This window comes from Lepidochelys olivacea (genome assembly GCF_965140295.1).
Source record: "Lepidochelys olivacea isolate rLepOli2 genome assembly, chromosome: 3".
In the NCBI taxonomy this organism is placed as follows: Eukaryota; Metazoa; Chordata; order Testudines; family Cheloniidae; genus Lepidochelys; species Lepidochelys olivacea.
In genome coordinates this window covers 22,568,780-22,583,797 of record NC_140413.1, presented here as the reverse complement: position 1 = coordinate 22,583,797, position 15,018 = coordinate 22,568,780, and the positions used below count along the sequence as shown (strand labels likewise).

At 43.3% G+C, this 15,018-nt stretch overlaps 1 protein-coding gene across 2 annotated transcripts in view; it reads right to left on the bottom strand.

Moving 5' to 3' along the window:
* Positions 1 to 15,018, bottom strand: part of WDR35 (WD repeat domain 35) — an 82,142-nt gene that overhangs the window by 22,501 nt on the left and 44,623 nt on the right. For both annotated transcript variants that reach the window (XM_084625074.1, XM_084625075.1), the window contains 5 exons: positions 12,954 to 13,098; positions 11,304 to 11,373; positions 8,317 to 8,370; positions 3,534 to 3,643; positions 2,055 to 2,265 (listed from right to left, as the gene is read on the bottom strand). In XM_084625074.1, the coding sequence (XP_084481200.1) occupies positions 2,055 to 2,265; positions 3,534 to 3,643; positions 8,317 to 8,370; positions 11,304 to 11,373; positions 12,954 to 13,098 (590 nt within the window). The remainder of the gene's footprint in view (positions 1 to 2,054; positions 2,266 to 3,533; positions 3,644 to 8,316; positions 8,371 to 11,303; positions 11,374 to 12,953; positions 13,099 to 15,018) is intronic.

Here is a 15,018-nt window from a genome sequence, read left to right as displayed (position 1 = left end):
GTGTGGACAGTGCTAGGTCAACAGAAGAATCCTCTCTCGGGGAGGTGGAGTTACTACAGTGACGTAAGAACCCTTTCTGTCACTGTAGTGTCTACACTAGAAATGCTAAAGCAGCACAGCTGTAGCGCTCAAGCTGTTCTGCTATAGCATTTCTAGCGTAAAACATAGCCTAACAAGGTTTCCTTTGGAAGGTTTCCTTTGAGGATAAGGACTGAGACGTGGGCGAACACTTTTCAGAAAATCATCACTTCATAACTGACCTCTCAGTCCTCACCCTTAAAGGAAACCTACACAACACCTTCAAAAAATGAGCCTGGCAGCTTAAATTCATAACTTTGCTACACACTAGAAATCATGGACTTGGTAAAGACACTGGATGAATGGCTCTTTACAACATTCTATAACCCATCAACCCTCCTTTGTCCTAGTGACACTCTGAGTATCTTGCCAGACTCGAAGAAGAGCTCTGTGTAAGCTCAAAAGCTTGTCTCTTTCACCAATTGAAGTTGGTCCAATAAAAGATATTACCTCATCCACATTGGCTCTCTCATAGTTTAATATATGTAAACAGACTTCCTTCTTCCCCAAATTAAATTTTAATGACATTTCTTATGAGAAACAGATGCACAATAGAATAACCAGTCTTACATATAGATGTACAGCAATGGTCACCAACCGGTCGATTGTAATCTCCGGTGGCGCAGCGGGGCTGCTGCTAAGTCAGGCTCCCTGCCTGCCCCAGCCCGGAGAGCGGGTAGGCAGGGGTCTCCGTGCGCTGCTCCTGCCTGCAAGCACTGCCCACGCAGCTCCCATTGGCTGGGAATGGGAGCTGCGGGGGCAGTGCCTGAAGAGAGGGGCAGCATGCAGACTCGGACTCACATGCTTCCCCGCCTCCCTCAGGGGCTGCAGGGGTGTGTTGGCCCCTTCCGGGAGCAGCGTGGGGCCCGGGCAAGCAGGGAGCCTGACTTAGTCTTGCTGCACTGCCCAAGGTAAGTGCTGCCTGGCGGGAGACCGCACCCCAACCCCTAGCCCTGAACTGCCTCCCAAAGCCAGCATCCCAAATCCCCTCCTGCACCCCAAGTCCCTGCCCCAACCCTAAGCTCCCTCCCAGAGACAGCACCCCATATCCCCTCCTGCACCCCATACCTCCTCCTTCACCCCAAACCCTTGGCCCATCCTGACCCCCTCCCAGAGCCGGCACCACGAACCGCCTCCTGCACCCCAAACCCCCTCCTGCCCCCACCTTGACCCCCCTCCCAGAGCCAGCACCCCATACCCCCTCCTGCACCCCAACACTCTGCCCCAGCCTAGAGCCCCCTCCTGAACCCAAACTCCCTCCCAGAGCTTGCACCCCTCACCGCCTCCTGTACCCCAACCACCTACCCCAGGCTCAGCCTGAGCCCCCCCCAAACTGCGAACCCCTTGGCGCCAGCCGAGAGCCCGCACCCCCCCCAAACCCCTGCCCAGCCTGGTAAAAGTGAGTAAGGATGGGGGAGAGCGAGCAATGGAGAGAGGGGGGATGGAGTGAGCAGCGTGGGGCTTTGGGGAAGGGGTGGGGTTGTCCTTAAATTCAAAAAGTGATCTTGGGCATAAAGAGGTTGGAGACCACTGATGTACAGACAATTAAAATCTATATATTATTTAGGACAAACATGTTTTTCTATATCTAGATTATAACAAAAAAAGTCAGATGTGGATTTAACTCTCCATGTTTTATCATTAATTTCCACTAAAATCCTAGCCATGATGATATCTAAAATAAATATCGATAAGCACTATTTTTTGTAATCTCATAAAAGCAGAATATAAGTAAAATCAGATGTTCCTTTTTATTTTTCTAATATATCTGGAGTTTGGTCATTTATTTTTTGTAAGCAGCACTTACACAATAGAGCTAGCTGGTTTTTGAGACTTCCAGATATAGGCCCTGAGATTCAGCAAGGTATTTAAATACCTGCTTAACTTTAAGTTTGTAAGAAGTCCTACTAGTCACAGAATTCCAAATGTACAAAATGTACTGTAAGTGACTCATTTTCTTATGCGGATTGTTTTACCTCAGGATCCAAGTTTCTGAAAACATACATTCTTGTTTTCTCCATCATAGCAAATAAATCTGGATTATCTTTGGCCCATTTCATATCCCAGACATCTTTGCGCTCCAACTTCAGCTGCTCGCCTACGACTTGCTGTCCTGTACTATCTGTTACCCGTGTATCCAAGTCAAAGAAAGTCAGAACTCCAGAAAGGTCTATGATAGCAAGACGACTAACAGAAAATGGTGGGGGGGAGGTGAAATGAAACAGCTGATTAGTACTATTCAAATCTGTAAATTTACAATAATTCTGCAACAGACAGACTAAACTAGATGCTGGAGGCCTGATTCTGCTCTCTCAGTAATTTTACACCAGTGTAATTCCACTGATTTCAATGCAGCTACACCTGATTTATACCAGTGTGAGAAAAGAGTAAGGCCACAGGGTGGAAAGAATGAAATAAAGACATACACAGTTCCAAATGGCAGACATTCATCTACACATCTAGGGCCTACTCCTGCAAGGCACCGAATGCATTCAAATCCCATTCAATGTGTATGGGGGCACTCAGTACTTTACAGGAGCTCAGCAAATTGTTAAATCTGACCCAGTTGACTTCGTAATTGCCATACCAGTAAGATGCATCATGTATTACACCCAAAACCAAATGTCATACATCTTACAATAAACATTAACTAGCAAATATAATGAAATATTCCATTGCAGTAAAAAAGGTTCACACATCTCTGCATAACTGGAAATCATCAACATTTCTTAAAGTTTTTGACAAAAACTTTAAGAAATTATATTTTAACTGTATTTTAAACAATTGCAGAGATTAACTGGATTATCCTTCAAGATATTAGCTTAACAATCCTAAAGAATTTCCTGTATAAGAAAAAAGAGGAGGTCCCATGTGTGGTGAAGTTTCACACTAGAAGATTAAAACAATCAGTTTTGAAAAGCATAGCTTTCGACTATAACTTCTGCATCTTTAACATAAAAAGAGTAAAATGAGAAAATCACACATATCATCTGTCAATCATGTGCTAATAATTCCTATTAATCGGAATGGGAAGTATGTATGTGTATCAGTGGGAGAGGAGAGCCAATCAGGATACAAGAACACCAATGTTAATGAACAATAACATTGTTAGTGAAATAAAAACATTTGGCACATAAATAGCACTTTTCATCCATGTATCTTCAAGTGCTTTACAAAGGGGAGTTAGAATTATTATTCCCATTTTGGAGATGGGGAGAAAGAAGTACAGAGAAATTAAGTAGTAGCACAAGGTCACATTGGAAGCCAATGAGAAGCAAGTAATAGAAGCCAGGTTTCAAATCCCAATCCAGTGTCCTACCCATTGGACTATACTGCCTCCTAGATTAAATAATATATTTTAAACCCATGAAATAAGTCCCAAATAAACCATTCCAATCAATTAGAATATTATTTTAAAATCAAGTGGCTATGTTAGAACCAGATCTATGACTTACCTGGAGTTGCAATTCAAAGACATTTGATAGGCCCGACAGTTCAGGACATACTTCTGAACTAATCCAACGTTAGGAAGACTGTATCTCTGAATGGTGCCAGATTCACGCCCCTAGAAAAAAGGAGATTTTGCATATTGAGGCAGCCTATATAATTTTGCCTAATATTAAACTGGTTAACAAACATTGCCTAATATTAAACTATTTAACTTTCTTTATAAGCTGTCCTAAGACTAAGATTTGTTGGATGAAGAACAAACCAGAAGGAACACAGAGAGGGAACAGCAACACAACATTAAACAAAAAGACAGTTACCCTTTTTCATAACTGGTATTCTTTGAAATGCGTTGCTCAGGTCCATTCCATTCTAGGTGTGTGTGTTCGCCACATGCACCAGTGCCAGAAGTTTTCCCCTCAGTGGTATCTGTAGGGAACTGGCTCTGGCGCCCTCTAGAGTGGCGCACATTTGCCACGGTATAAGGGGCATTGCCGGCTCCCCTCACCCTCAGTTCGTTCTTGCCGGGAATCTGACAGTGGGGAAGGAGGGCAGGTCATGGAATGGACATGAGCAACATATCTCGAAGAACACCAGTTACGGAAAAGGTAACTGTCTTTTCTTTTTCGAGTGCTTGCTCATGTCCATTCCATTCTAGATGACTCCCAAGCAGTACCTCGAGAAGCAGGTAGTTCATGGACAGATAGACTGTATCACAGCCCTGCCGAACCCAGCGTCATCTCTGGCCTGCTGGATGATGGCATAATGTGTGGTAAACGTGTACACTGAAGACCACGTTGTAGCCCTGCAGATGTCCTGGAGAGAGACATGGGCTAGGAAGGCTGCCAAGGACGCTTGGGCTCTGGTTGAGAGGGTTTTCACAATCGATGGCAGCTGGGCCTGAGTCAGCTCATAGTAGGTACAGATGCAAGAGGTAATCCAGTCTGAAATCCTCTGAGAGCACACAGGAAGGCCTTTCATTCTTTCTGCTGTTGCTATAAAAAGCTGAGTCGATCTGCCGAACGGTTTGGTGTGCTCCAGATAGAAAGCCAGCGCATATCAAATATCCAACACGTGTAGCTGCCTCTCCTCGCTAGAGAAGTGTGGCTTGCGATAGAACACTGGGAGGAAAATGTCCTGGTTGACATGGAAGAAGGACACCACCTGGGGCAGAAAGGCCGGATGGGGCAACATTGGTACCTTGTTTTTGTAAAGGACAATATATGGTGGCTCCGACGTGAAGGCCCTCAGTTCGGAGACTCTCCTCGCTGAGGTAATGGCCACCAGAAAAGCCACCTTCCACGAGAGATGAGAAAGGAAGCAGAAGGCCAAATGCTCAAAGGGAGGGCCAGTGAGCCTCGAGAGGACCAGGCTGAGATCCCATTGAGGAATTGGGTCTCTGATTGGTGGGACGAGCCTTTCCAGGTCCTTCAGAAACCTGATCGTCATGTCATGTGAAAACATCGACCGACCTTGAACACGCCGATATGGCCTACAAGTGGACCTTGATGGAGAAGAAAGTGAGGCCCTGATTCTTCAACTGGCAGGTAATCCAGGATGGATTGGAGAAACAACTGGGTTGGACAGATACCCCGCTCCGCCGCCCAGCAGAAGAATTGCTTCCATTTAGCCAGTTACGTAGCTCTAGTGAGGGCTTCCCACTTTCCGAGAGAATTTGCTGCACCTGACTGGAGCAGGCCCGCTCCTCTGGGTTTAGCCATGCAGCAGACAAGCTGTAAGGTGAAGCGGAGCGAGGTTCGGGTGCAGGAGCTGACTGTGATCCTGGAACAGGAGATCCGGGCAGTGGCCACGGCTAGATCCATGAGCTTGCCATACCAGTGTTGGTGAGGCCATGCCAGGGCGACCATGATGACATGAGCCTTGTCCCTCTTGATCTTTGACAGAACTCAACCATCCCAGAGTCGGTTACCCCAGGGATCGGTGGGAAAGCATACAGCAGATCCCTCGCCCATGACAGGAGAAACACGTCTGAAAGGGTGCTCTCACCTAGACCCTGCAGTGAGCAGAAATGAAGACATTTCTTGTTCTGTTTGGTGGCAAACAGGTCCACTAGGGGAGCTCACCACCTGTGGAAAATCATCCGGGCAACCTTGGGATGGAGCTCCCACTTGTGATGAGAGCAAAAGGACCTGCTGAGGTGGTCCACCAGTGTGTTAACACTAGGGAGATACGCTGTCTCCATGTGGATTTTGTGCTGGATACGGAAATCCCACAGACGGATGACTTTCTAACAAAGAGCCAATGATCACCCTCCCCCCTGTCTGTTCACACAGAACATGGAGGCCATGTTGTTTGTCAGGACTCGCACCACTTGACCCGACAACTGGGGAAGGAAGTCCCTGCAAGCTAGGCGGATGGCCTCAAGCTCTTTGACGTTTATGTGCACCGCACGCTCCTGCAGGGACCAAGTTCCCTGGGTCCACATTGTCTTGAGATGTACCCACCATCTGAGGTCTGAGGCATCCGGTATCAGCGAGACCTCGGGCCGAGGATTCGCAAATAGCACTCTGGCCATTACCCCCTTTCGGTTGGACCACCACTTTAGGGAGGTGAGTACACTGCACGGGATCATGACAACCTTGTGCAGGTGATCTCTGGATGGGGAGTAGGCCGTTGCCAGCCACACCTGGAGGGGACACATTTTGAGCCTTGGGTGGCGGACCACATAGGTGCATGCTGCCTTGTGGCCTAGAAGCCTGAGACAGACTCTGGCTGTTGCGATTGGGTGCACGAAGAGGTTGGCAGTTAGCTTTGACATTGAGTCGAACCTGTCCTGTGGTAGAAACGCCCTGGAGTCAGTAGTCTAGCACCACACTGATTAATTCTATCCTATGGACTGGGACTAATGTTGACTTTTGCTCATTTATTAACAGGCCCAGAACTCAGCACGAGTCCTGCAGCACTTTGACATGGTGTAGGACTTGAGATCTGGAGCAGCCCTTGACAAGCAAGTCGTCGAGGTACAGGTAGATCTGGATACCCCTACGTCTGAGGTAAGCGGCCACCACCGACATGAATTTGGTGAACACCCTTGCACTGTTGTAAGGCCAAAGGGAAGCACCGTAAACTGGTAGCTAGCAGTCCCCACCAGGAAACAGAGAAAACATGTGTGCACTTGGAATACTGATATATGAAAATAGACGTCCTTCAAATTGAGGGCGGCATACCAGTCTCCCGGATCCAGGGAAAGGATGATGGAGGCCAGGGAGACCATGCGCAACTTCAATTTGTTGAGATATCTTTTGAGGTCCCGCAGGTCCAGATTGGGTGGAGACCACCTTTGACCTTTGGAATGAGAAAATACCAGGAATAGAACCCTTTTTCCCTTCGATGCACAGGGACTTCCTCCACAACCCCGACTTGCAGAAGGGCCTGTACCTCCTGTCTGAGCAGCTGCTCGTGAGAAGGGTCCCTAAAGAGGGATGGGGAAGAGGAGTGCGAGGGAGGGGTAGAAATAAACTGCAGGGTGTACCCTATTGCACAGTGCTGAGGACCCACCGGTCCGTAGTTATTGCGGCCCAAGCGGGGAGGAAAAAAGAACCACTTAAGCAACTATTTATACACTACGCAGAAGAAAACCACTAGGTGACACAACGCTTGCCGAGGCAAGGAGCAGTGATTATTATGAGACAGACCTCTTGGAAAGCAATATAATACTTCATTTTCCTTTGCCAATGCTCATGTACTACTTTTGTAAATAGATGATAAAAGATCTAGGGCATCATATGTATAGCGACTTATGACAAAGGCTGATTGTCAAAAGTGAAAACTATCCTAGCAAGAATGAGCCCATACTCAGAGGTCTTGGATCCAATACAGAGGACACTAAAAAGGTCAAAACGAGACAGATTAATCCACCATGAGATTTTTTCCAGTGTCCAGTGACACTTCAGTTTTGAAAAGTTTAAAGACAAAAATATAGGACCACATTTTCAGCCAGACTCAACCCAGCCTTCAGTCTTGCACATGCAGTGAAGTATTTGCACGTACAAATGCAAAATTACAAGTACAACATGAGATGCTACTTTCTGAAAATGTGTCCATTTATTTTAAAAAAATTTCTAGGTGAAAACTGTCCAAAAACAAAGTTTTCAAAAGATGACGTGAGCCTCTGCATTCCAGCATAGTTTATATAGAATATTGTTTTATTTATGTTACATCTTGTGAGGCTGAACAAAATGGTAAATTTGAGCTCAGAGCCTTTTAAAAAAAAAAAAAACCCACAACATCACCATTTTGCCAGTCTGGCAATGTATAAATACATCATAATATTTCATACACAATTCTATTGGAGCGCATAGGCTCATTTGCCTTTGGCAATGAATCAGCATGTTTTTTCAACTCTGTGCATACATGCTTGAAGCATAGCTGGTGGGCAAAGTGAGAAGACATGTGTTCTTTACATGGTATAAAACACATGCATGTGAGAAACTGTGTGTTCAGTGTCCCATCAATTTTACTTACATTGTGTCAGTGATATCAAATTCACTCTACAGTGAGGCCAAAAGACACTTTTCATTTCTGGTTCACAAGCCAGGTTTACGAAGTTGGAGCTAAACTTGCTGTCTTTCCTCATATGCGTGGCCTCAATATAAATCAATGGCACTACAGTATTCATGTGAGTAATGCAAGAAGGATTTGATCATGGGATAGTAACTCAGTTCAGAAAAAGTTTCAGATGTTTGAATACTTATTCAAATCCTTGTGAAGGTTTCTTCCAACTTTACTTGTGACTGCCCAAGGTCAGCTTATTTAAACTATGCTACTTACCACAATTAGTGTCTTATCAGATGCGGTTATTGCACAGATTGGATCCCTTGTTCCCTGAAAGCATATAAATGCCACCAGAACACCAGTTTTAATCACCTTGGTAAGAATTCATTGTCAAAGAACAGTAGCAGAGCAACAATACAATTAACTGCAAACTAGAAGACCAAAAGCTGGGAATGGATTTGTGTTTTTGCCACTGAGGAAAGGCAAAATGCATCAGAGATACTCCCTAAAAAGAGATTGGTTCAGATCAATAATTTAAACTTATTTGAAACTACCAGGAAGATTTTCAGTTTACCTGGAATTAATTTACTGACTTTATGAAAGACTGTTCTTACTCCAAACATCCCTTAAATAGTATAATAAAAAAATTATGAGGGAGGTTCTCCCATGTGTAGTCCTATTTGAAGGATTCATACAAAAATCTTGGTAGGAGGCAATACGGCTGGAAGTAGTATTATCTCCCTGTGATACTGACTATTTCCTGCAACATCCTGAATGAACTTTATTGAATTAAGCTTAACATCTTTGAAGTTCACTGTATTAAAAATGCAAACATTTATGTGCTATTGTGAGACTGTATGGAACTTCTTTACAGGAAGACAAGATTAATGCAATCTCTGGAAGGAAACTCTTGACCAAAGATCCTTGAAATGTATAAAGGGTGAACTAAACATTTTATGAGCGTGCTTGTTCTAAGCTGAAGCTGCGATGAACTTTTGACCACTAAGGAATCACACTGGGCGGGGGATGGAAGGACTGCATCCTGACAGAACCGTGTTAGGGTTGAGGTTAATTCTAATAAGCTTATTAGTATGCATGTTGGTTCTTTATTGTTTTTAATATGTTTTCGTTGTAATGTTTTTTACCTTAAGAGTAAAGTAGGCTTGCAGAGGAAGTGCTGTGTGATAGCTTATATCTGTAGTAATTACACTTGTTAACCACCTCTGAAGAGAAAGCAAGCAGGCATCCCTGGGCAACCCACCTGTGCTGGGAAACACAGTGAAAGCAGGGAACTGTGCAGCCTGGAAATATCCCAGTCGGAAGGGAGAGAGATGTGTGTTTCCACCCAGAAAAGCAATGGCTGGGGAGATGGAAGCCGAGAGTGGGTGCCCTTGCTGGGCCACTGAGGGGACATACAGGTGCAGTTGCACTGAACTGTGACACTCTCCCTGGGGTCCCTCCACTGCTACTGAGCAATTGAAGGAAGACCAAGCCAATGGCAGTGAGACTCCCTTCCCCTGTGTTTTGGTATGTCTAAACTGGACACACTTCTTACGTTCATCAACGCTGCATAGATTATAGCCTATGTTTAAATATATGTGGGGTAAGAGGGGAGGCAGGGGATAAGCAGGGCAGCATCCATTTCCACAGAGGAGATCTGAGATTCATAGAGGTGGAAAAGGGCATGTCCTCTAAACTCCATGGCCTCAAGTCCCTCCCACCAAAATCATAATTCCAGGAAGTTCTACAAGGTTTGTTTCTCTGAAATTTTCTTTACACCTTCCCCTTCTCGAGTTTTTCCGCATAGGAGGCAATGACTTGGTCCTTTTATCCTTTGTTTTGGTCACAGAATGCCTAGTTATGAAACTAGTATGAGCTGTTGCTCTAGCTTAACAGTTAGACTGCTCTATTTTCATGCCACACTGAGGTACAGAAAACACACTTAGTTTTAATAACAAAATGTAATGCATTACTTCAGTAGTCAGTATTTGGTTGTGTCACATTACACTGTTTTGTAATATTATTTATGGTGCCCTGAAGGTGCCTTTATTTGTATTTCAGAGTGTCTCATTTACTGTTCATTCATGATAGTAGTATTGAGCTTCACTACTTACTCCTCTGCCCTGGAAGTAGAGCTTTCCATTCAATGTGCCATGGCAGAAAGGCTCTCAGTGTACCATATTCATTTAATAAATAAAACTATTTCCACAAATCAGATTCTCCAGTCTACTTTAAATTCTCATTAGTGGCTGAACTGTACGTGATATCTCTATGAAGAGAACACTCTCACCGTTTTACAAAATCCAGTGATTTTGCCCTATGAGAAAATAGCAGCATTTCTGTGTTTTATTTGCAAGTCAATAAATAATATTTCTCTTTTATTTAAAACACAGCTACTTTCAATTTAAAATGTTTTAAAATGTGTGTTGCTTTGCTTTAGTAAGAGACAAATCTCAGCTATTTTATTTGTTCATGTCAATTCAAAATTTCATCTGTATTCTATATTTGGTCTACTAAGTAACTTCACCTGTCTTCCTTTATAACTTCTTTTCCCTGCAGTCTAAGAAGCCACAGGTGAACTGCTCTGGCAGCTTGCCTATTGTAAATCTACAAGAAAGCAGCTCAGAGGGGATTACCAAGCAGCCACAGGGTTCAGCTGATCTGGGAAGAAACTATCAAGCATCACTCGTAAACAGTGATGCTTATTATGACCCTGAACTATGGGAAATATAGTAGTAATAGTACTAATAATAGCTCCCAAATTTACTGAAGAAATAAGATGACACAATCCCTGATCTGAACAGCCTACAACTGTAGTTTTAGACATGATGAAACAAGTAAGGGTAATAAAAGGTGAAGGAGGGAGAACAGGGATGAGGAAGAACACAAGCACTATACAAAGATCTCAAGGTTATTCAGCGTAAGCATGTGTACATCTGGATAGCGCAGTTAAAAGAGCAGCTGGCAAATTTTTGAATTCTTGAGGTCTCATGGGCATCGTGTTTGTTTTCTTTCTTTCTAACTCTCTAGGGCAGGGACCATGCCTTTTCTATGTTCTGTAAAATTCATGGTACTGTATTAACATATGATGATAATAAGCAGTAGAAAGAGAGGAAAAACACACGTGCAGGAGATGGGAATACAAGAAAGTTCAAACAAAATGGCTACACACGTTTTAACATGTATTAATCTGAACAGAGTAATGCTCACAATTATTAAGTAAGCAATGACAGTATAATATACTGGTTAAAAGGGTCACTTACTTGAATGGCCTTGCTGTAATCAAGCACTCCATCTGCAGCTCCAGAAGGGATATCATCAATGTGATAAATCCTATACAAAAGAGTAGGGTTTCAAAGGAGAAGAGATCAGTTTGGGTGAAAAACAAGTATCTGCAATCTTGAAAAAAGGGCATCAATTTGGGGAAAGATTAAAAGTAAGCCAGTTTTTAAGCTCTGGCAGTGTCCCTTTAAAAAAAGACAAGGTGGGTGAGGTAATATCTTTTAGTCCCTTTAAGTCAATTCAAAGCAGAGTTATTATTATTGTTCTACATACAGTACCAAAGATTAACATGGAAATGTGGGAAAAGAGGATGCTGTGGAGACAATGATAGTATCTATGTGGAAGGAGGATGGAGTGCAGTGAAGAAAAAAAAATCACACCAAGGTTGGGAGGAAGAATAGTGAAGCTATTGCCAATGATGGAGACAGAAGCAGGAAGGAAACATTTTGGAAGAAAGATGAGGAGTGTAGCTTTTGACATGTTGAGTTTGGCAGGCCAGACAGGAGTAAAGGTGAAAGATACAGTCTGAGATGTGAGTTTGTTTACAGTAAGACAGGTCAGGGAAGAGGCGAAACGTAACTGTTGATAGTGGAGGGGGGGGCACAATTTAAAGGTTCGGAGGGTGGCATGTAACCGCCTCATGCGTCACCTCTGGATCTAGAGCAGAGATTTTCAAAGTGTGGGGCTTGCACCCCTGGAGGAGACACAGAGGAACATTCGGGGGGTGGGGCAAACAGCAATGCCAAGCAGCGTGGGCCGGGGGCACCAGGCTGTTGTTAATGAAAGGTGGGGCAAGCCCCACTGCTGTGAGAGGGGAGCAGTTTCCCACGGGGCAGAACCCCTGATATAGGAGTGGGAGAGCAACCTCTGCCTTGGAAACATGCCCAAGGCATGGTGGTCTGCAAAGCAGGCAGCAGGAAATGCTGGGACTCCAGCAGCAGGGAAGGAGAAGCAGCCCCATGTAGCAGGGCTGGGGGACGGGAGAAAGACTCAGCCCACATCCAGTCACCCCACTGCTTCCTCCCTCCCCATGCTGCACAGATCCATGGTGAGTGCCGCTGCCAGGGGGAGCCGCTGCTTCCTCACTGCTGGGCATCCCGAGGCCTTGCCCACTCTCACTGCTCTGTGGAGCAGAGTCTGCAGTGGCCCCTCTGGATGGGTCCCCTCAGAACATTTAGCTGTTGGCAGAAAACTGGGGGGGGAGGGGTGTCACATGACCCTCCCCCATGCGTTGCCTCTGGGTCAGGGGTAGAGAGGTAGCTGTGGATGTCATCAACAGGGAAACAGTCATGGGAGTGGATAAGCTTGCCTAGGCATAGTGTGTATAAAGAAGAAAAGAAGCCAAAGACAGAGCTCAGAGTGGGAGAGGACAAAGGAGCCACCAAAGGAGACATTGAACAGGAGGTCACAGAGACAGGAGGAGACTGTGAAAATGCTCTAACCAAAAGTAGTTCTGGATAATGACTATGCATTTGTTTAAAAACTATTCTTGTTCATTTACTTAGATAGGTTTATGAGTCAGCAAACTGAAGTCATAAAAATGATGAGAGGAGAGGAGTTGATATTTCCAGGAAGGCTCTCTTAACAATCATGTTGTGCTAAAGCAAAAAAATACAAAAACTGAGACAAACCTCTCTCTGCCTTCTTTTCTAGTCCGTGCTACCTGATTAATTTCCATTGCTGTGAGCTTCTTGGCAACACGGTATTGCCAGATATAAAATGCTTCTTTTGAAGCTGCTATCACATGGGTTTTGGTCATTGTAACAAATAATGGTCCTGTAATACAACCCAAACAGTAATACAATTAGAATGGCAAATTAAAACATGGACCAAATTCATCAAATGGAAACAAGTGAAATTTTGCTCAAGTGGACAGAATTGCATCTCTAGTCCAATGGAAAAAATAGCTAAAGAATATATTTCATTCATTACTGAGTTACTTCACTGTAGCTGTACATACACAGGCAAAAGAAGTGTGTTTTTCAATCACGTGAGCTCAATCAAGTTAGCTTAAATCAACTGAATCTCCCCTACCACTTCTTAATACCTGTGCACACACAGTTTAACACATAAAATCTTGCACTCAGGGACACTCAGGAAAGCTAATCCAAATGAATTTTTAAAGTGGATTAGGTAAACCTCATTAAACCTCTGTGAGGACACACTTATTGTGTGTCTTTAATTCAGTTTAGTTTAGTTTAATTCACTTTGGAAATGTATTAAATTGTATTACAGTCACTTTAATTCTGAAAAAGAGTGTCCACGGAGGAGTTTAATGTGGTTCGACTAACTGAATGGATGAACTATCAAGCTACAGATCAGTAAGGAGATTCTAGGGACATCAAGCAAAGCTCTAATGATGTGTATGCAATAAAATCAATATTCTCATCTTGATTTAGGATTAACTATTTGTATTATATATTCAACCCTACCTATTTTTATATATATAAGTCAAGAAAACATTTGAAGTCGCAAATAGCATTGCCCAAAGAAGATAAAGCACTATGCAGGATTCCTTGACTGCAACTAGGTGAAAACAATTAGAATTTTGAGCAAAACACAAACTTGAAAGTGCTGTACGTATGACAGTCTTGTCTTAATTAATTATGAAAGGGCCAAATCCTGAAATCCTCCTTCATTAATGTGGACTTTATGATTTGACCTGAGGAAAATATACATTTTGCCTTACTTTAAAATTTACAACCAACAGGACTTTAAATGGAAATTAAAAGGAACAGCCACAAGGGTGAAATGCTTGCAAACTGCATGGAGACTATTTAAAAATATCATAACAGAGGCTCAAACTAAATGTATACCCCAAATTAAAAACAAATAAACAGTAAGAGGACCAAAAAAGCCACCCTGGATAAGCAGCAGAGTAAGAGAGGTGGTTAGAGGCAAAAAGGCATCCTTTAAAAACTGGAAGTCAAGTCCTAGTGAGGAAAATAGAAAGGAGCATAAACACTGGCAAATCAAGTGTAAAAATATAATAAGGCAGGCCAAGAAAGAATTTGAACAGCATCTAGCTAAATACACAACAATTAACAGCAAAATTGTTTTTAAGTAAATCATAAACAGGAAGCCAGCCAAACAGTCAGAGGGGCCACAGGATAATTGACTGCTAAAAGGAAAACTCATGGAAGATAAGACCACTGCGAAGAAGGCAAATTAATTCTTTGTATCGGTCTTCACTGCAGAGGATATAGGAGAGATCCCCATAGCCAAGCCAAATGAGAAATCAAATTCAAGAAATTCCACATCTCAGGCTAGAAACGAAAGGTTCATTCACACAGGTAACATAGTGAGAACTCAAAATCTGATTCTTTGGCATTACATTATTCCAAATTCTTCTACTGCATAACACTCATGCATAACTCTGGAGGGAGCTACAAGCCTTTCACAAGCAGAAACAATATTAAAGCAGACAGATGGGTAAAGAATGGCTGAATGAGTTTTCACCTTTCTGAGTCTGAGGGGGATTAGACAAGGTAGCTCCTGGCTGTACAGTATTGTAGAAGCGTAAATGTAGGCTGAGGAAGCCAGCTGCTAATACTTAGGGGTATCTGAACAATATTTTTAAAATATACTGTTTAAATATATTTTATGTAACTGTTTATATTTTATGTATTCATTTACATGTCTATTTCTCTACCTACATATGAAGATCCAGCTTCACCAGATTCACTCATACTATTC